The sequence below is a fragment of the Callospermophilus lateralis genome, chromosome 10, assembly GCF_048772815.1.
Source record: "Callospermophilus lateralis isolate mCalLat2 chromosome 10, mCalLat2.hap1, whole genome shotgun sequence".
Lineage (NCBI taxonomy): Eukaryota > Metazoa > Chordata > Mammalia > Rodentia > Sciuridae > Callospermophilus > Callospermophilus lateralis.
In genome coordinates this window covers 105,292,207-105,313,834 of record NC_135314.1, presented here as the reverse complement: position 1 = coordinate 105,313,834, position 21,628 = coordinate 105,292,207, and the positions used below count along the sequence as shown (strand labels likewise).

The window sequence follows — 21,628 nt, the reverse complement described above, 5'->3', positions numbered from 1 at the left end:
TAAATGCTTTTAATATATATTTTTTGGTACTGGGGATTGAACCCAGAGACACATCCCCAGCCTTTTTTATTTTGAGACAGGTTGTTTTCACTAAGCCTTCACTAAGTTGCTGAGGCTGATCTCAAACTTGTGATCTTCCTGCCTCAGTCTCCCAAGTTGCTGGGATTATAGATTACATTACTTTTTCAAAACCTGGGATATACCCAATTCCAGAACACAGATAAGCACCTATACTTTGTTTAAGTATGTGTATATATGTTCAACCTAGTTTTAAAAATTAAACATGCAATCCTGTGCACCAGGTGAAATGATACATTGACATAATGTATTATTATGGATTGCATATATATAAAATGGAGAGGTATTGATACAGAATGAACTCTATAATACTTTAAGGGGAAAAAAGAGTACACAGAATTGTGGATATACAATTACTTGAATATAGGTATGCCACCCATCTTTAGAAACACCAAAATTGGTCACTGCTGCTCTAGAATACAGGAGACACTTTTCATTTATGCCTTTGTGTGCTGCTTAAACCATTAAATATTCCATATAAGCCCTTCCTACAGAGGACACACCAACTAACGAGAAGAAGGACAAGCAATCGAATAGAGAAACGCCAAAGGAAAAGGAAAAACAACCCAGCAGAGTGGTTGATGTTTTGTAAGTGCAGTGACTCAGGAGGTTGAGGCAGAAGGACTGCAAACATGAGGTCAGCCTCATCAACTACATAATTCCTTGCCTCAAAATAAAAAGGGCTGAGGATGTATCTCAGTAGTAAAGGCCCTTAGGTTTAATCCCCAGCACTGCAAAAAGAAAGAAATGAACCATGCCCTTCAATAACACCAAATGAGTGTGCAAGGGCATGATGTCTAAACTGTGCATTGCAGTGACCCACAGCACACCGGGTTCACACTGCCTGCATTAGGATCTAATATCCAACTTTGTGACACTGGCATCTATGTCACAGACTTGTTATGAGAAATAAATAATTTAACACACACTTTGTAAATTCATAAAGAACGTTTTACTCAGGATTGAATCCAGAGGGACTCCACTACTGAGTGATATCCCAGTTCATTGTATTTTATTTTGAGATAGGGTCTTGTTAAGTTACTTAGGGGGCCTCACTAAGTTGCTAAGGCCAGCCTCAAACCTGCTTTTCTCCAGCCTCAGCTTCCTGAGTTGCTGGGATTACAGGAATGTGCCACCATGCCAAGCTGTAACTACTACAGGATAGCTGTTGTTTTTGCAGTGTTGGAGGTTGAAACCATGGCCTCAAACATGTTAGGCAAGTGCTTTTGCTCTATCACTGAGCTACAAACTAGCCCGATAAAAAACTTGATGAATTTAAAGGCAAAAACAGTTAAATTTAAAATGTCTTTATTCATTTATATAGCAAATACTGTACCCTACTTAAAAAAGTCTCTCAATCTGTCAACTTAGCTAAAAATCTCATGTATCTTTTTTCCATCACATATTGACATGATACAGGATGCAGGATATAGAAGTCAATTTAATAGACATTAAATAATTTCACATATTCGGAATCTTGTACAACTCCTTAAAATTACAGACCAACATTAAATATTGGCACATGGATATTCCATGAACACAAACGGGTTTCACAGAAGATGTGCTTGTACTGGTTTATGGTAACCACCTTGCTTTCTGTGAATCTTTAAATACCCAATTCCAAATCTTCCAGCTCCTGGAGAAGGGCTTTCTCTTTTTGAATTTTCTCCAACTAGAAAAGTTTGAAACAGTAAAGTTATTGAATAGGAAATAAAATAATTATTGCCTGTGTAACTGAACAAACTTAGAGGAGATTAGAGAAACCACTTAGAGAAGGAGGATTGCTTATACTTTATCAGATCTACTGATAAACAGATAAAAAACATGTGTAAGAAACAAATTCTAATTTGATATCTACAGTGAATCAAAAGGGCAAAAGACAGAAGCTGTCTCACTACGTCCCTTCAGTCCAGTGAAATTCCCATTCCTCATTTGGGCTCAAGAGTGCTGAGGAGAGGGGGCAGGCAGCACAGCAGCGAGAGCCACAGGAAGGGAGAGACCCCACATTTGCCTCTTCTCTTCTTTTTTTTTTTAAGAGAGAGTGAGAGAGGGACGGAGAGAGAGAGAGAGAGAGAATTTTTAATATTTATTTTCTAGTTATCGGCGGACACAACATCTTTGTTTGTATGTGATGCTGAGGATCGAACCCGGGCCGCATGGCATGCCAGGCGAGCGCGCTACCACTTGAGCCACATCCCCAGCCCTGCCTCTTCTCTTCTAAAGAGCAGTTCCAGCACCAGTGCCCCCAGGAACAGCGGCTCACTTGCCATGATCTACATCCACTCTTCCCTACCTCAGTCTGACACTAGTCCACGGTGACCACCAAAAGAATCTGGCATGCAGGGGCTGGGGATGTGGCTCAAGCGGTAACATGCTCGCCTGGCATGCGCAGGGCGCTGGGTTCGATCCTCAGCACCACATAAAAGTAAAATAAAGATGTTGTGTCCACCCAAAAACTAAAAAATAAATATTAAAAAAAAAAAAAAAAAAGAATTTGGCATGCAGTTTCCAAAACAAGTTAAATCCACATGCTCATTTTCCTGATTAAATAATTGCTTGTAATAAACACGGAATGATGGTAATGACTAAGAGACCAAAGGAAAAATGCAGAAAATACCTGATTTTTTTCTAGCTGCTTTCCAGCTGCTGCTTGTTCTTTCAGTTGTTCAATAGCTTTCAGTTTCTATAAGTATCAAACAGGGGGCAAGAGGAAGAAAAGTCATGTCCTCATGCAAATTTTCTTATTAACAACTCAATCATATGAATATACAACTTGAATAAGGAGAATTTTCTGACATTTCTATCAAGAATGGCCTGTGAAAATACTGGGGTAAACTAATTTTTTTTTAAAGTTAAATATAAGACCACATATATTAGGGCTGGGAGTACAGCTTGAGGGAACATGACTTGCCTGGCACATATGAGGCCCTAGGTTTCATCCCCAGCACCACCAAAATACAAAAATAAAACTGTACAAGTTAAAACATGAGATTTGGCAAAATATTTTTTCAAGCTTTTAATTAAGTTATCACTAAATACATCACTTATTTTGCCATTTGTTTTGACATCCATTGTACCTGGATGACGACAGTCCTTGTGAGTGTTGGCAGCAGGTACTGGGGAATGGAGCCTGGGATACATCCCCACCTGGTTTATATTTTTTATTTTGAAAGAGAGTCTTGCCAAGTTTCCCAGGCTGGTCTTGGCCTCTCGATCCTCCTGCCTCAGTCCCTTAATCCCTGGACCTGCAGACAGGTCCCACCATGTCGGACTACAATTGAGGCTGTAAGAGCAGCTCACATACAGTTAGACAAGGTTCAGAGACCTCCTACCCCACAGGGGAAATTTCATTAATTAATAAACTTCTTCAACTTAAAACTGGGACAAAATATCACTGGCATCTAAAGAAATAGTGAGTAAAGTATCAGCATTTTCTGTACAAATCCACATTATTTCTTATTACTCAAAAAATTAATGAAAGTAGCCCTTAAGCATTAGTGACGAAAACTAAAATGAGTGCCATCCTAATTACAGTATTTCATAGTGAGAAAACAACAAAGCAAGCATCTTGGCTCTTGTTGTTGGGCAGCTAAGCACTGCTATTTTTCTGGATGTGATTCTCAAGTATATTCTTTTCAACACACACAACTGCTTTTCATTTAAAAGTCTCTTACCTTCTTTAGGTTCCTGATTTTTTTGTCTACTTCAGGGTCACCAGAAGTTGCCTGGGAGACAGTGTTCCGAGATGTGCTCTGCAGAGCAGGATTTGGTGCCACATCTGGACTCTGGTCATTTTTTGCTTCCTACAGGAAATATTTTTAAGAATTCAATTTTAAAAATGAAGACATTAAAGCATTTCAATCCACAATCTTGACATGTAACATGAAAGCCAAATGTCAATTTCACCTACACTTTATTATTTGAAGAACCTGGATTAAAGGCCTCGTGAGGCACTTACATGTTCCCATAATGACCACATAGGGGTGCACCAAGAAGTTCCTTGACCAGTACTCTGGGATGTGCCACCGTGTTGTGGATGGTTGGGGACTATAGAGGGCTTTGCTGATGAAGATATGTCACGTCTCGCTCTGTGGTACCCTGCCAGCATGCAGGTATGTCACGTCTCGATCTGTGATGCCCTCCCAATGCACAGAGTGTGTAGGGGCAATCCGTGTAACAGAGGGTGCTAGAAAGAGAGCAGCTCATTGCTCACCTCCAGACTAGCTCAACTCTACAGCCAGGTACCAGGGAAGGCTGCCCTTTTCCCCTGCATGCTCTCAGTACGACCAGACCTCTGACTCCTTCTAGCCTCCACCCTCCTTGCTGAAGGACCACCTGTGAGCCACTTTCACATCCCCAAGGTGACGTACACTCTTGCCTCCTTGCCTCTATGTACACTGTCCCATGTTTAGAATACTTCCCCACAAGTTACCTGCTGGCTTACCCAGCCTCTAGGCCTCCTGGGAAGTTCCCACACCGCAGGTCTGGGTTAGCTGCACCTATCCCAGGCTCCCCCCCTTGGCAGATACTCCCCAGGACAGCTGGCTCCCTAGCACAGCACTGGCCTGAATGCATACGCAAAATAAATGAAAAGAGCAAAACCACACTCTCCTTTGTAATTATAAGATACGTGCTTTGATGAGAGGAGAAAAAAAGCTATTCAAGTCTTTCCAAGCAAAGGTTAGGTTGCTCTTCCTTCTGAAGGTCAACAGAACACTGAGTGCCCCAAGCCTTGGAAACATTCTGGATGGGAAATTCTTAACTCCTAGTGCATCCCAGGAATAACACAGATAGGGTGTTACCCTAGTTCTCCAACTCTAAAAGAGCCTGCCTAAGATTTTGTAAAGAGGATAAGATTGTAGTCTTTTTTAAAAAAGGCATATTGGTGTCGCTTTTGTACATGGCAAGAAATATTAATTCCTTTCCTATTATGTGAAAACACACTATTAAACACTTAAGAGTATTCAGAAAGAAAATATTTAGCTTTCCCCACGCCCCCTCCCCCAGTACTGGGAATCAGACCCAGGGCCTAGAACATGCTAGGTAAACACTCTATCACTGAGCTACAGCCTTAGTGCACCCCCGCCCCTGGCTTTAATTTTAAGATAGGGCCTCCCTAAGTTGCCCAGGCTAGTCTCAAACTTTCTATCCTCTTGCCTTATCCTCCCCAAGTAGCTGGGATTACAGGTGTGTGCCACTGGGCTCAGTGTTAGTTTCTATTCTTAAGGAGACTATGAATTTTGATAATGTAAAGTCTGGTATTTTTCATTTTTCATAATATAAAAATAGATGATAGAAGTGGCTTAAAGAAGAGGATGGATATTTTGCCCATCAACATTCATTTCTGGTCAGGTATAGTGGTCCACACTCGTAATCCAAACAACTCAGGAGGCTAAGACATGAGGATCGAAAGTTCAAGACTAGCCTCAGTCACTTGGCAAGACCTTGTCTCAAAATATAAAATAAAAAAAGGGTTGGGGATGGAGCTCAGTGATAAAGAAACCCTGGGTTCAATCCCCAGTACCCAAAAGAAATTTTAAAAAAAGAAATCAATTCTGATATCAGATAAAAATTTAAAACCTTAGTTATTTGTAATGAGCTGAGAATGTATCTTTTTTCTAGGAAGAAAGATTAGTTATAAATGTGAAAAAATGTTAAAATTAGGGTAAAACATGAAATTTAATTTTCTACCACAAACTAACCAAAAGTAAGTTAAAATGACTGCTTTATTATACTTAAATTCTGGTCATGTGTACATGAAAAGATTTATTTCTTAAGTCTCAACTCTTTATGGTAAAGTTGATAAGCTGAGAAAATCATAACCTGACTATGCTATTTTTGGTTATCAATCACACAGCCGTAACTTTTACTGACTCTGGCCAGTCATCTTAAAACGCACTCACAGAGTACCTGCAAGGTGAAAACTCTCTGCCCACTGGAACAGCAAAGAGCACCTCTGTAGAAAGAATCAGTGCCACCAACAACTGTAGGTGTCTGCATGGCTTCATTGATGCACTGGGGGACTTCTGTAATTACTATGCTTTAAATTAATGACACTATTTTTTTCTTTTTTAAAGAGACACAAAGACTACCTTTAAGAAAATTTAACTATTTTAAAATTATTTTTTCTAAATAAGACATACTGATTCTGTAATCTCCCCCAAATTTTATGTGCTCAAATGTCAGAAAAGCATACAAGATAAACAACTAATATTTTATCACAAAAGAGTCTTCATCAACAATGATCATATTAAAATACCTTTTGGTAAGATGAAGAAAATTTGCTTATGAAAATAGGATTCTAAGTTAAGTAGATTTCAGAGGGACCCTCAATCTCCAGGAAGAGTAATCTGAACTACCAGTGTTTGTGAAGACACTGATTTCTGGAACAACCAGCCCCAGCACAGATCCCTACCAGGAGGACAAATTTGTTTTTATACAAATCTAATGCATAGAATGGATTTTTCTTTTTTACTTAAAATAACCTAAAGGTGATCTTTTAAGATATTTCTGGAGATGAAACATATTAACTACAAAAGAGAACAATGGTGTTTTTTAAAAGCCCAGATTTTAGCAGAATATGGTTACATAATGTAATTCTCTTAAAATAGTACTCCTATCAAAAAACCTAAGAACTTAGGCCTGTTACCAGCAAGATTGAATGAATGATACAGCAATTAGCTGCTAAAAATCCACGCCACTGTTCTGGTCTGAATGTTGGTAGAGCTTGATGGCAGCGAGACTGACAGGCAGGGCTGTGGAAAGTGAGTAAGTCAGGAAGACTCTGCCTTCAGGAGTGGATCAGGATTCTTAAAAGCCTCAAGGAGCTCCCTGGACTCTTCCATCACAGGAGGACACGCAGAAGACCATGTCAATGAGAAACAAGTCCCCCAGACACAGAGTCTGCCAGTACCTTGTTTTTAGGCCTCTAGAAATATGAGGAATGAATTTCTGTTGTTTACAAACCCCAGTCTAAGGTATTTTCTTATAGTACCCACTCTATCTGAACCTAAAAATGCAGTCACTATGACCTCACTAACCAGACACTCCAGCCAGTATGTTAAAGACTTGATGCTCAGGGTGGTGCTAATGGGAGGAAAGATAGCCTTTAGATGGTAGAATCAAAGGAAGATTCTCAGGCCACTGGGGACATGCTCTTGAAGACAGTAGGATACCAGCCCCTTTCTCTTCCTCTCTATTCCCTTACTCATGATGAGATGAGGAATTTTGCTCTACCACAGGTTACTACCATGATGTACTACCCACCACAGGTCCAAAGCCATAGGGCCAATAGATCATGGACTGAAATTCTAAAACTGTGAGTCAAAATAAACCTTCTGTCTTTATAAGGTGACTACCTCAGGTATTCTGTTACAGTGATAGAAAACTAATAGTCACCCATCATATAGACTGGATTACTTAAAATTCATAGGCAAACAAAAAGAAATTCTGGCTATTTAAGTCTAACTCCAGCTACATTTTATAACATAACATTCAAATCTTCAAAACCAAAGTTCATTACATTTAAAGGTTCAAAGCTAAAATTTAATTGGTTTTCTTTTTGGTTTGTTTGTTCTATTTTGAAGAGATCAGTACCCCAAATACCTGCTTGGCAGCTTTCTTAGCTTCATGCTTCCTTTGATTTTTAAGGGCTGTTTTTGATAATGGCTTCTCATTTCCTGTGTGTGGTTTCATATTCTGAGGTGGTTCCTCTTCATGCTGTGGAAACATAAAACAAACAATTGTGAAATGGAGTCCATGTTTTTAAAAACACATATAATAACAACAAATAATATACTTTTGTTAGTATAGGATAAGCTTATTTTATCATTTTACTTTAAAATAACTGACAAAGATCATTGAAAAACTCTTCTTAGTGGTGGCACACGCCCACTATCATAATGGATTGAAACAGGATCTTTCTACTTGTTCGAATACATCTTTTGGTTCTCTAAAAGATGGCAAAATTCACTTGAGTTTTATTCAAACAAGGAGTTTTTCTTTCTCTGGCACAACTAGAGACACAGGGCTCATAAGACGGGATACCACCAGGAGCTGCTTTTGGTATCTGTCCTTCAGCAGGAACCCAGTCGCCTCACACAGGGACCACCTGCCAGGCCTCGACTTGTGAAACCAAAGATGGGAAAGATGAGCAATTTTCCCAGGCTGGTGATGGCTCCCAGGACCTTGCACCCGCTGGGCAGTGCTCTGCCACTGGGCCTCCCCCAGACCTAGCCATGTTTGAATGGGACACTGCGGTAGAACTCAAGCAGTTACAAACACTGTGTGCAGTCAAGGGGGAAGCACTGGTCTTTTGTTTTTGTTTATGTAGAAGTGAAGACTGGCATAAGGAAGATGTAAGAATATTTAATCTTCAAAGGCATCTATTTCCCCAAGTACTATCTGTACATCCAATTGATCTGAACAGACCAGTTCATAGCTCTTGTACAGCGACTTTCATAATAACACCAGCAATACTGTTGCTTATTCTTGGAGCACCTTTATTTCTTAATACCATCCTGGAAACCCAGGGTGTTCCCTAAGCTCTGAATGCTAACTTTTTAAAAAAATATCAGAATCTGACCAACACTACGGTCATAAATTTACAGCAATGGTGGGTAACTAATGGCCTAAACATAACAAATGTGTTTTTGACCAACAGTGTCTTTAAAATTCAGAAATTTCACAAAGGCAATCAGATCCATGTTTTCTTGAAGTTCAAACATTTGGGCAACTTGGACCAAGAATCCCAATGGGAAGTAGCAGCTGTGGCAGCCCAGCTGCAGGGCCTGCCTTGTCTCACTCCACTGGCATGGCCTGGCCTCCTCAAGAGTGACTTCCTCATCGGCTTAACAGGGTGCGCGGCTGGACTTCCTCAGCTCCAGGTTCTCAACAATCCCTGCCCTAGTCTGGATCCTACCAGATAGTAAGACACACAGTACACAAGATATAGGTCCAGAGAAGTCTACACAGTGAAAATTTTTTTACTATCAAAGTAGTAAAACTTTACTTACCAGTTTGGAATTGGTGATGGGTTTATTTCTCAAAGCTGGAGGTCTGTAAGCTGTGGCAACTTTAGGTTCGTCATTGGGCACTTCACTTGGAACTGCTTGGTAAGTTATTCTTTTTGCTGGAAATATTCCATCCAAAAATGGCTGCCAGGAGACCTGCCACAACTCTCCGTTCGATGGCACATCGTGCTTGTGCAAGACAGAGCCTGTGTAGTGCCAGACCTTGTACCCATTGTTAACACGTAACCGGGGAGCACACGTGGCTGTTAAGATGTGCTCACCATCTGGGCACCACGCAAAGTATGTAGAATCAGAAGCCACCGGCTTAGAGATGAGTTTGTAGTTCTTAACATCCCACACTTCCATCTGTCCCCTCAGATTTCCAAACCCAGCCAGGACTAATATGTGTCCATGAGGACTGAAGTAGGCTGCATTGCGAGGCCCAGTGCCAAAGTCGAACACAGGGTCACATTTCAGGTTGAAGACCGTCGCCTTGGCAGGCATGAAGCCATACACGGCACAGAACTCGGTGGAGCTGGAATTCCACGCTACATCATAGATGGGGCCACTTTTTGCTAGAAAAAGAATACAAAATCCAAATTAGAAATAAAGAATTATATGAATATTATATTAGTATAAGTTATAAATACACAGAAATCATAAACATATCAAACAGTAAAAAAAAAAACCTCTAAAAGTTTCAAGGCATATTGAAGTTAGAATATTCCTATATGATACATTATGAGCATTAATATGTAATCATAAGTTTATTTAAGAACTTTTATGGAATCCTAATTTATTTTAAACATTTTGGCAATATGGGCTCATGGAAACCAATATGAGTTTATTACTATTAATAAAAAACAAAACAAGGGCTGAGGTGGTGGCTCAGTGGTAGAGTGCTCGCCTAGAACATGGAAGGTCCTGGGTTCGATCCTCAGCACGACATAAAAATAAATAAGTGAAATAAAGGTATTGTGTCCAACTACAACTAAAATAAATAAATAAATAAATAGATATTTTTTTTAAATGTTAAAAATAAAGCCAAAACAAACAAAAACATGAAATGGGGTCCTGCTCTATGTCCCAGCTGATCTCACACTCCTCAATTCGAGGCTCCTCTTGCTCAGCCTCCCGTAGGCTAGGACAAGAACCACAGGCACGTGTTATCATGCCAGGCAAGAGTCTGCCTTTATTTTTGAAGGAGTAATATAAAATGGTAATAAAAATATAAACTATATAAAAATATACATGCCACAAAAATAAGTCCCTCTAAAAAAGGCAATCCCCTCCCTGTTAAATTTCTTGCATACTCTTTCAGAATATTTTTGTTGAAATAAAGCATCTGTCTCCTAAATAGACACATAAGTGACACAGCTCCAGACCTGTTATTGATTTAGTCTCCACCTTGGGGTTTCAATATGGGCACGTGCAGCTGGTCAGTTCTTCCTCAGCTGCACTGCTTTCCATCACCAGCCCGCTGCCTCCTTCCCACTGAGTGTGCACCGCATCTGCAGGCATACAGCTGCGAGCTACCAGGGCATGCGCACTCCCTCGCCCACCATAGTGCCCTCCCAGGAGGTGTGCCCGTGCATGTGCCTAGCAACAGCATGTGACCACGCAGGTCCCCTGGCTCTGGTACAATGCAGGTTCATGCTTTCACCTTTGCCAGTTTATTAAGTAAAAATTGGTATCTTAAGTTTATTTCTACTCTTTTAATTATAAGCTAAGCATCTTCTAACATACTTACAAACAATTTAATTTTTTCTCCTGTGGACAATTCTTACTGTCCCACGCCTGTTCTTCTTCCCAGTTACAGACTGGATTTTACTTGATATATTAAGAATATTCACCTTTTCTCATACTCATCCCTTGTCTGCTCTAAAAAATATATTTCCCATATTTTTTTTGTTTGCTTTGCTTAACTCCTTTCTTCTTTCAATGTAGAAATCTATAATTTATAACATATTCAACTTTTTTACACATGACTTCTTTCTTACTTAGAAAATCTTTTTCTACCCTATGATTAGACAAAAATTTCTTTCATATTTTCTTCTAGTTCCTTTGCAGTCTTATATAATTTTATGGTCTAACTGGAATTTATTCTGGTGAAGAGGTAGAGATATCAATTTTTTATTTCAAATGGCTAGCTAGTTGTCCCCAAACCACAAATAAAACAATGATTTTCTCCATTGATTCAAATGTTGACTTTATATTAATGCCTATAGAAATACAGTTTTCTTTCTGGACAATTCTATTTAACGGATTTATTAGCCTGATTTATTAGTCAGAAACAAGTAATTATCATTGCTCTTCTTTTACAAAAGTTTTCAAAACATTCTTGTATGTTCATGTTTCACTATCAACCTTAGGACCAGCTTATCCAATTAGACAAAAGCAACAATGACTTAAATTTAATTTTTAGACTAATTGGGAGAAATAACATCTTTTAAAAATTGCTTTTTAATAAAGGTCATAATCTGTCTTTCTGAAGAGTTATAAAAGTTTTCCTTCCACAGACCTATATACATTTTATTTTTGTGCTATATTTGGAAACTTTTCTTCCATTATTCAAGTGGCTGTTTTTTTTTATACTTCATCCATACCAGCAAAGATAACTCAGTTTTCTATTTTCCAAATTGCATATTCTACTTCTTTTGATCACTTACATTTGCAAGGTATTTTAGCCATTCTTGTTTTGTATCTGACTTCAATGAGAATATAGTTTTTTGCATGCAAGATTATTCTACTTACACATGTTCAATTCAAAAGAGAAAAAAATCAGGGACCTGCTAGAATGTTAAAACTATTAACTGAGTTCATCAAAACAAGAGATACAGTGGTGATATTCCTGGATGTTATTTACAATTCTGAAAGTAATTCTCAACTCACTAGAATGAACTTGCTGTCATAATTAGTCAAGTATGTCCTAGAAGAACTAACACAACGGGATTGCCACATTCAGGAAGTCCTAACTATCAGCATGTTGGCATAATGCAAATAAATTAACTGGGTTCTGTCAAAATTGGGTATGTCTAAGAATAATTTTAAGTTTCTTAATTAAGAGGAACTATATCTTATATTAAAGAATTTGAGTTCTATTATCTGACCAAGATTTAGATTATAGCATCTTTGTGGCATATTATTTTTTTATACTGTTGTTTTATCAAAGAAAGACAAAGGAATACTCACGTAACTGCACTACTGCGCTCTCTCCATTAGTCGCAATGTAGTGCAGTGTCTGCTCTCCATAGTACGAAGCGCCTGTCTTGTCCACGTCTGTACTGGCTATCACCAGCACAGCAGTAGCTGCAACAGCAAACACTTTAATTAAATTTAAACACAGGTCATGGGCAGGGGTTGTGGCTCAGTGGTAGAGCACTCATCTCACACGTGTGAGGCCCTGGGTTCAATCCTCAGCACCACATAAAAAAGTATTGTGTTCATCTACAACTAAAAAAAAAAGTAAAAAAAAAAAAAAAAAACCAACCCACAAATCATCACCGATACTCCTTTTTAAATACATGTACGTGTCTAAATCCAGTTAACACATGATAAACAAAATGAGGAATAAAATATGTTTACCTTACCTTTTTTATTCCATAGCATTGTCACCTTATCAGCTTTAAAGAAACTCTTATTGGCTAATGCGGCGTGAGGTCCAGCAAAATTGGGGTACTGATACAATCTGACAAATGAAGGTGCACCTTTACTCCCTGGAACATAGACAGCTACCTAAGACACAAGCAAATCATTAAATCATCACTTAATGTCCTGAAGTATGTAAAGTAAGATGGATATGTTTTCACAGTTACCAAAATAACTAGAAAAGGCTTAAATTAATACTTCACATTAACCAACAAAAACAGCAATTACCTTATATGGCTGAGGCCCAGGAGATAAAACAAAATCATTAATTTTTTGCAAATGTAATTTATTTGCAATTGTATCTAAAAGAAAAAAATAAATGGTGTTAGATGGATGAGAGCCACTAACAGGAACATGTTAAACTCTGAATGTATTATAAAGGTCACATACATACAAATATTGTAACTACATACAAATATTGCTCATTGTGGTCGAATGTGGGTGAGACAGTGCAATACAGTGTAAAAGGTCTGGGTGGCAGCAAGACAGACACAGGCTTGATTTCCTACTCAAGTCATTTACTAGTTGTCAAGCTCCCGCAATAACGGATCACACCACCTTACTCCCGGTGACTATTTTCAAGAACAGAGTGTCAGGCACAAGGCATGTATTTAATAAATGTCAGTTCTCTTAAACCTCTGAGATACAGCAGTTTTACAACCTATTAGATGGAAAAGATTGATCTTGCTACTATAGAATGAAAATATGGAAATTCTGTAACAGTGTAGTAACATCATAATCATGATCAAAACAACAGTAACAGCTGAAATTTATTGAGTGTTTCTTCTATGCCAGGACGTTGGAATTCATATTTTTAACAATACTGCTGTCCGAGTTAATTACTTTCTTTATTCTATTTATTACTTTCTTTATTCCATTTCAGAGGTCAACAGGTATTCAAAAGAAGTACTCCAAACTCCCTACCTGTTAACGCTCCTTCCTCTGGCATGCTAACCAAGAGGCAAGCCCAAAAGCAAGCTAATCAAACACACTGGGGCAGAAGTGGAAAGCAGGGAGATGAAGTGCACATTGCACTGTGGAAAGCTGCTGGAGGTCAGCCCACTGACCATTCTTGGTGCATGTGAACAGACTTGCCAACTGCTACTCCATGACATGCTCACAAGTGCACAATTGTAATAGGGTACTCTATAAACAAACAAATACAACTGCAATCCTTTCTTTTTAAATTATTTTTAGGGGCTGGGGATGTAGTTTGGTGATACAGTGGTTGTTTAATGTGTGTGAAGCACTGGGTTAGATTCCTCAGCACTGCAAAAAAAGAAAGCTGTTCTCAGTGATCATGTTACTGTTGGTATAATTATTCCAAGAATACTATGCGGCTAATATGGAACAGAGCAAATGAATACTCATGTGAATGTGATATTCCCCAACTCTCACCCCTACTATCCCAGAGAAACAGGATTCTTGACATCACCGAAAGGTAATGCAGCTGGGCACAATAGCACACGCCTGTAATGCCAGAGCTCCGGAGAAGCTGAGACAGGAGGATCAAAGCTAGTTCAAAGCCAGCCTCAGCAAGGACAAGGTGCTAAGCAACTCAGTGATATTCTGTCTCCAAATAAAATACAAAATAGGGCTAGGGATGTGGCTCAGTGGTTGAGTACCTCTGAGTTCAATTCCACAGTACCAATAAATAAATAAATTAATAAGGCTGGGGAGGTGGCTCAGTGGTTGAATAACCCTGAGTTCAATCCCTGGTACCCCCCCCATTCCCCTCACCCCAAAATTGTTCATTGGGCTGGGGATATAGTTGATAGAGTGCTTGCCTAGCATGCACAAGGTCCTGGGATCAATTCCCAGCACCACCAAAAAAACCAACCAACAAACGAAAAAACCTTATAGTCTTTCATTTAAATGGAAGCTTTAAAAAAGAAAAAAACAGTTGAGAAACAATGATCAACACAGAAGCAATGAGAACCCCTGGAACCTAGATTATAGTTTCTACCATGTAACTAGGGTGTATTAGAGGATTAACTGACCCTAGCTCTGTAGCAGGGAACACATATGTTAATCTTAGAATAGCTTAACTCATCACATAGCAAAGAAATCACTGACAGCTAACTGAACAAGGATGGAGCAATTTAAGCATCAGTAAGAATAATAAGTACAATAGATGGAAACATGGTATTTTAAATCCACCGTTTATTAGGATGGGAGTAAAGAACTAAATGCTTACAATGAAGGCTGCTAGAGAACATATTATGTTAAAACTGATCAAGGAAAAGAATATTTATTCCTGCCTTTTCTATATAAACACCATGTGGGCAACCAAATAGTACATTGGGAAATTAATCTTTGTAGACATAATTTAGCTAATAAATAAGAACAGAAGGAAGAAAAAGAGAACATCACCAGCTTATAACCACTGACCTAGGCACTGAACATGAATGTCAGCTAACCCTGTAAAAACAGAGACAATCAAACACTACTTGATAAAAGAATACCACCATATGATGAACTCTTATCCTTGCCATCAAAAAGGACTCTAAATCTAAATGGCAATTTGTAGGGAACAAAAGAACATGTAAATTATACCGTGGGATATAAAACCAGAATTCAAACCACAGGAAAATAACTAAGAAAAATAACCCTGATGTTTTTCTTTTCTCTCTCTTTTTCCAGTACTGGGGATTGAACCCAGGGGTGCTTTACCACTAAGTTGCTGAGGCTGGCCTCTAACTTGCAATCTTCCTGCCTCAGTCTCCTGATTAGCTGGGATTACAGGTGTGCACCACCACATGCAGCCTAATATTGTTTGTTAAATAATAAATTACAAGAGAAAAAAAGAGATGTGGTGATAAACTATAGATTAAAAGAAACTTACGATGCATCAGCAAATTGTAATATGTGATAACTTATTTAGATCCTGAGTTTTAAAAGAATCACAACATTTGCAGCTGTTGGAAATCTGAACACTGAACCAAAATTTAATGATTTGTGATATTGTGATTAATTGTGGCTAAGTTTTAAAAATTAAGGGCCCTAATCTTCAAAGATAAATGATTAAATATTTTCTAGTAAAATTATATGATCTCTAGAATTTGCTTTAGCTCAGAGATGTTCTTTGGACAGAGGTAGGAATAGGAGGAATAGGAGCCAGATGTCCACTTTGGGGTTTGAAATTCTATACAGTAAGACATTTTTTAAAAATCTGTGTTACAGAATTTCAACAGCAATTAAGTTCAGCAAAAGACATTCTAATCTCTTCATTTAATACCAATTATCAAACAATAATGTTATTATAAATTAAAATTTGTGATACTGAATTTCATTGGTACTTAGACTTACAGAGAATTCTACAAGTGCATATAACAGCAATTACTGATTAGCAAATTACTAGTATTTAGGAGAACCCTTTGATGCCACATAAGATAATAAACACTTCATACATTTAAAGTAAATAATAAAATTATTTCAGGGCTGGGGTTGTGGTTCAGTGGTAAAGCACTTGCCTAGCATGTGTGAGGCACTGGGTTTGATTCTTAGCACCACATATAAATAAATGAATAAATAAAAATAAAGATTCTCAACAACAACATTTTTTTTTTTTAAATAAATCTTTCCATACCAAAATTGTTGTTTTCAAAGAAGTGAACTTCATTGTTAACATTTCGGGCACAAATAATTTCATCTTCTGACCAGGATGGACACCTATCTCAAAACAAAAACAAAATTAGAGGACAACATTATGTTACCATGTTAGGTCTGTGACACTGTTCACTATTTAAGGGAAAATACCTACCAAGTCAATTTCTAATAGTTTAATTAAACAATGTTTAATACAGGGGCTGGGGTTGTGGCTCAGAGGTAGAGCACTTGTTTAGCATGTGTGGCACCACATAAAAATAAATAAATACAGATATTAAAAAATAGAGGCTGGGGTTGTGGCTCAGTGGTAGAGTGCTTGCCTAGCATGCAGGAGGCACTGAGTTCAATCCTCAGCACCACATAAATGTAAAATAAAGATATTGTGTCTACCTAAAACTAAAAACTAAATATAAAAAAAGATATTAAAAAACAAATATAAATGAATACTAAAAAAAATACATATAGGAAAATATAATTCCTTTCCTTTTAAAGACAAAATCAAGATCACATTTTTACTCTTTTATTTTCCTATATACAAAATCCCTAAATGATCTATATTTTGTTTGAAGTATTTTCAAAATCAATACCAGGGAAACAAATATTATACCATGATATTTAAAATATTATGTAAATAATTAGACTTTAAAGCATTTATTTACCAATTTTGCATTTTTTTCTGTATGAAAGATTTCAAACATGTCCCATTTTTCACATCATATAACTGTAGGTTGGGTAATCCAGCTGTGCCATCTTTAGAAGCTGCAATAAAAACAAAAACAAAAAATTTTGCACTAATTGTCTAACAGCTGTAAAAAAATTTCAGACTTAGAAAAAACTGAAAAGGAGTATGAAGATCAAATTAAAAAGTCTCCCCAAATCAACTCTTTGGCCATCCTTCTGGAGTTGATCACTCACTCGTTCCCCACAGAAGGACAACAGCTGCCTGAGCCAGCCCAGTGCCTGCAGTGACCACTGTAGGTTTTAAAATACTTGAGATTTCTTATTTATTAAGTTTGAAATGGATTTCTGTTAAACAGATGGATTAAAATAATGAAAATTTGAAGTTTGTTATGAAAAAAATGTTACTTACAACCATTCATGAGTTTCAATTTCCCTTTTACTTGGAACAATAAGATTCATTAGAGTTGATGACTACTTTTAAAAAAAATTTTTTTTAGTGGTAGATGGGCACAACAACTTTATTTTGTTTATTTACTTTTATGTGTTGCTGAGGATCAAACCCAGTGCATCACATATGCGAGGCAGGCAGGCGCTTTACCACTGAGCTACAACCCCAGTTCCAGAGTTGATGACTCTTTAAAAGAATAAAACCCATGTTTACAGCCCAACAATGACCTATTATCACTCATTTTTATCACTCATTTTTAAACCACAGGTATATAGTATGCTCATATAATATCTTATCATGATATCTAAATGTGTAAGAAAATAACACACCATTTCCAACAGTCATATAACACACACCTCTTAGAAGTCGTATCTATGGTGCTTCCTTTCACTTATAATGATGATATTTATCAGTTATTATTCTTCTTAATCTTTAATGATCTTCTCTAGCCAGCAGTTATTTACTTTTTAAATTTTCTCTTGAGCCTTTTCTTTCCCTCTATCTCATGATTGATCTTCCTTCTAACTTACTATACACGTAATTCTCCCTTATCTATTGTTTCAGTTTCTGAGGTTTCAGTTATTTTAGTCAACGAAGGACCAAAAATATTAAGTGGAAAATTCCAGAAATAAACAGTTCATAAGTTTTAAATTGAGTGCCATCCCACTCTGTCCCACACAGGGCATGAATCACCCATGCATTCAAGGTATCCATGCTATATCCATATGCTATCCACCCACTGGTCATTTAGGAGCCACCTTGGTCATCATTTTGACTGCTGGAGCACACAGCACTTGAGTTCAAGTAATAATTTACTTACACAGTAATGGCTCAAAACACAAAAGAAGTAATTTGGATATGGAAAAGTAGCTGGAAATTCGGATATGCACATAAAGCACTTCTTATAAGTAAAAAGTTGGAGAGTTCTCAACTATTTAATGTGAGTAAGGGGGAAAAAAAAAAAAAAACTGCTTAAGTTGCCAAGATCACCACAAAGAACAAATCTTTTATCCAGGAAATTGCGAAAAAAAGAGAAACCCCTGTTAATTTTGCTGTGACATCTCAAAATATAAAAATATAGGTAAATGCCTAGTTAAGATGGAAAAGGCATTCAATTCAAAGATTAAGCACTATCTGCAGTTTCAGGCAGGCAGTAAGAACATAACCCCTGTGGATAAGGGATATTACCTTACCTTAAAATTACGAACAGTATGTTGTACTGGGAGAATTAGACATTACTTGTTGATTACAAATACCAACTTACTATTACACAAATACTGTCTTATAAGGTTATAAATCTCTTTTTTTCCACTAAATTTAATTGGTCCTGCCAAAATAGGTATACAGTGGGAAAGTACTTACTAGTGTAAGGCTGCCACGTCGCCAGAACAGTGTTTTTTGGCGAGAATTCAAGGCAAACTACCTTTGGGAGGTCAAAGGAGTGCAGCAGTCCCTTGTTAGTGATACTGATGGTATTTACTCTGGTTCAAAAGAAACGACTTCAGTGATGAAATACCATTTTATAAAATTTTTAATAGCCAACACTAACCAAAACATTCACACCTCTTTTCAAATATGGATCACTTCAAAATGTTTCTTAATCATAAAAATCAATTTTCAGTTAGTTTTAGAAAATATCCTACCATTTTATAATATTTTTTAATAGCCAACACTAACCAAAACATTCACACCTCTTTTCAAATATGGATCACTTCAAAATGTTTCTTTATCATAAAAATCAATTTTCAGTTAGTTTTAGAAAATATCCAAAAACACCTTAACTTTAAAAACAAAAGGACATTTTACAAAAAAGACCCTATGGCAGGCTAATGTTTGAAAATAATAGAGTATTAGCAGAAAGATAAAAGATGATTCGATTTCTGAAAAGGAAACAAGTTCTATAAGTGAACACAAAGTAAGCTACAGACAAAAAGATGGATAAAAAAAGAAAAAGAAAAAGCTAAGCTACAGAGAAGCTGAGATATTCCAAACTAAGGGAAGGCAGAGAGGCAAGGAACAGCAAAGTATATTGTCTTCATTTGAATAAGTGCAAACCAAAGCAGCTAGGAAGTCTGTAAGAAAACTCTGGATGTCTATTAACATCTCAAAAGCAATCTTCAAAAGGCATACAAATTATTATGGTACAATAATGACAAAAATGATGATGACTATATAATAAAAGCAGTCCCATATTTAATCCTCAACAGTCTCATCAATTCTATTTTTAAAATTTTAAATTTAAGACTTAAAAAAAAAAATTAGCAAGGCATGGTAGCATATGCCTGTAATCTCAGCAGCTTGGAGGCTCTGAGGCGGGAGGATCAAGAGTTCAAAGCCAGCCTTAGCAAAAGCGAGGCACTAAGCAACTCATAAAGACCCTGTCTCTAAATGAAATATAAAATAGGCTATGGATGTAGTTAAGTAGTTAAGCACCCCTGGGTTCATTTCCCCAGTACAAAAAAATCGAACTAGTTTATGATTTGCCCAAGATCATATTACTGATAAGTGCCAGGGCCAAGCTTCTGAATCAGTTCGGGCTGACTTTTCTGTACATGAACATTTTAGAGTTAAAAAAACAAAAAAAAGATGTTCCATTTTATTCCAGACACTGCTAAAAGAAACTTTGTTTTACTCTAGTTTGAAGAGGACACTTCGGTTAAGACAAGCAATAACTGATAGGAATCAAAGATTATAGCATACTGTTAATACACACACACACACACACACACACACACCCTTGTAAATTACGTATTTTAAAATGACATGAGAATATATAACAACAAATCTCACCATTATGTACAACTATCACACACCAATTAAAAAATATGGAAAAAATAAGCATAAAAATAACATGAAGTTTTCTTGTTTTTCCTTTCTTCTTTCTTTTTTTTTGGTACAGGGGGTTGAACCCAGGGGCACTTCACCACTGAGTCACATGCCCAGGCCTTTTTTATATTTTATTAGAGACATTATGAGCCATTATGGCCAAAGCCACAGGAAATAAATGCCAGCATCTATGTATAAAGTTATCTATTAAGTGATGGACAGGACACTTAAAAAGGGATATAGGGGATATAGGGAAGACTGAGGTTGAATCCAATAGACGACTAAGTGAGAATATACATGAAATATATAAAATCATTAACAATAATTGCCAGGGTGAAAATAGATATTCAATATAGTAAGCTAATAGAATAAAGGATAACATTTAAAAAAAAAAAAAGACAATGAAAAGAAGTATGTCTCACTAGGCAGTAAAAATCTAATGACTCCAAATAGTATAAACTGAAACTACGGATAAAAAATAAAACTTAAATACTTAGGTCATATAAAAAGATGTAAAATTTGAGAATATAACTGGGCACGCCTGTAACCCCAGCAGGTCAGGAGGCTGAGGCAGGAGGATTGCGAGCAACAGTGAGGCACTGAGCAACTCAGTGAGACCCTGTCTCTAAATAAAATACAAAATAGAGCTGGAGATGTGGCTCATTGGTTGAGTGCCCCTGAGGTTCAATCCCCAGTACAAAAAAAAAAAAAAAAAAAAAAAAAAAACTGAGAACAAGATGTCCCCACTCCTACACTTTGAAGCTAAGATTAAGACTACGCATTAACATTGTGAATAAGACCAACCTTGTGATTTGGTGGTTTATGCACTACAGATTACACTAAATCTTCTTTTAAATAATTTATATGCTTTTATAATAGGACTAATAGTTACATTAACTGCAGTTAATTTAACAGCAAATAAGTTTATCTAAATCTAAAATAAACAAGCAAGAGTATTATTTTGTAAGTGCAGAACTTAAGAAATGCTAACCAATAACCAGAGCACTATATAAAATAACTTCTCACTTCTTTAGGTTAGATTTGGGGTATGATTGATATATATATATGCCTGTGAATATGTTCAAAGTTGTCTTACTGCATCATGACATCAGAAGATGGGCTTTATTAATGACACCTAAATACATGTTATTCAAATCATGCCAGTTACATTTATACCCACGACACACATGGAACACCATGCCATGTAAATGAACACTGACTTGTCTCCGTTGCCCCAGGCAAATAAGGTTCCATCCTTGCTAAAGGCATAGACTTTGCAATTTTTCCCAGATTCCCTGAAAATAACAAAAACAGTTTAAATTAATAA

The 21,628-nt window shown here is 37.1% G+C and overlaps 1 protein-coding gene and 1 non-coding gene across 4 annotated transcripts in view; one reads left to right on the top strand and one right to left on the bottom strand.

Moving 5' to 3' along the window:
• Positions 1-1,369: 1,369 nt before the first annotated feature.
• Positions 1,370-21,628, bottom strand: part of Eif2a (eukaryotic translation initiation factor 2A) — a 31,729-nt gene continuing 11,470 nt past the window's right edge. Inside the window, exons 3-14 of one of the 3 annotated variants that reach the window (XM_076867247.1) lie at positions 21,522-21,596; positions 18,838-18,956; positions 17,006-17,105; positions 16,327-16,409; positions 12,966-13,039; positions 12,680-12,824; positions 12,282-12,398; positions 9,093-9,664; positions 7,684-7,797; positions 3,753-3,881; positions 2,696-2,761; positions 1,370-1,750 (exon numbers count right to left, since the gene is read on the bottom strand). In XM_076867247.1, the coding sequence (XP_076723362.1) occupies positions 1,685-1,750; positions 2,696-2,761; positions 3,753-3,881; positions 7,684-7,797; positions 9,093-9,664; positions 12,282-12,398; positions 12,680-12,824; positions 12,966-13,039; positions 16,327-16,409; positions 17,006-17,105; positions 18,838-18,956; positions 21,522-21,596 (1,660 nt within the window). In that variant the 3' untranslated portion in view covers positions 1,370-1,684. The remainder of the gene's footprint in view (positions 1,751-2,695; positions 2,762-3,752; positions 3,882-7,683; positions 7,798-9,092; positions 9,665-12,281; positions 12,399-12,679; positions 12,825-12,965; positions 13,040-16,326; positions 16,410-17,005; positions 17,106-18,837; positions 18,957-21,521; positions 21,597-21,628) is intronic. The other 2 variants (XM_076867248.1, XM_076867249.1) reach the window with 2 other exon arrangements.
• Trnaa-agc (transfer RNA alanine (anticodon AGC)) lies at positions 16,636-16,708 on the top strand. The gene has a single exon. It is a non-coding gene; the product is annotated as a tRNA-Ala (tRNA).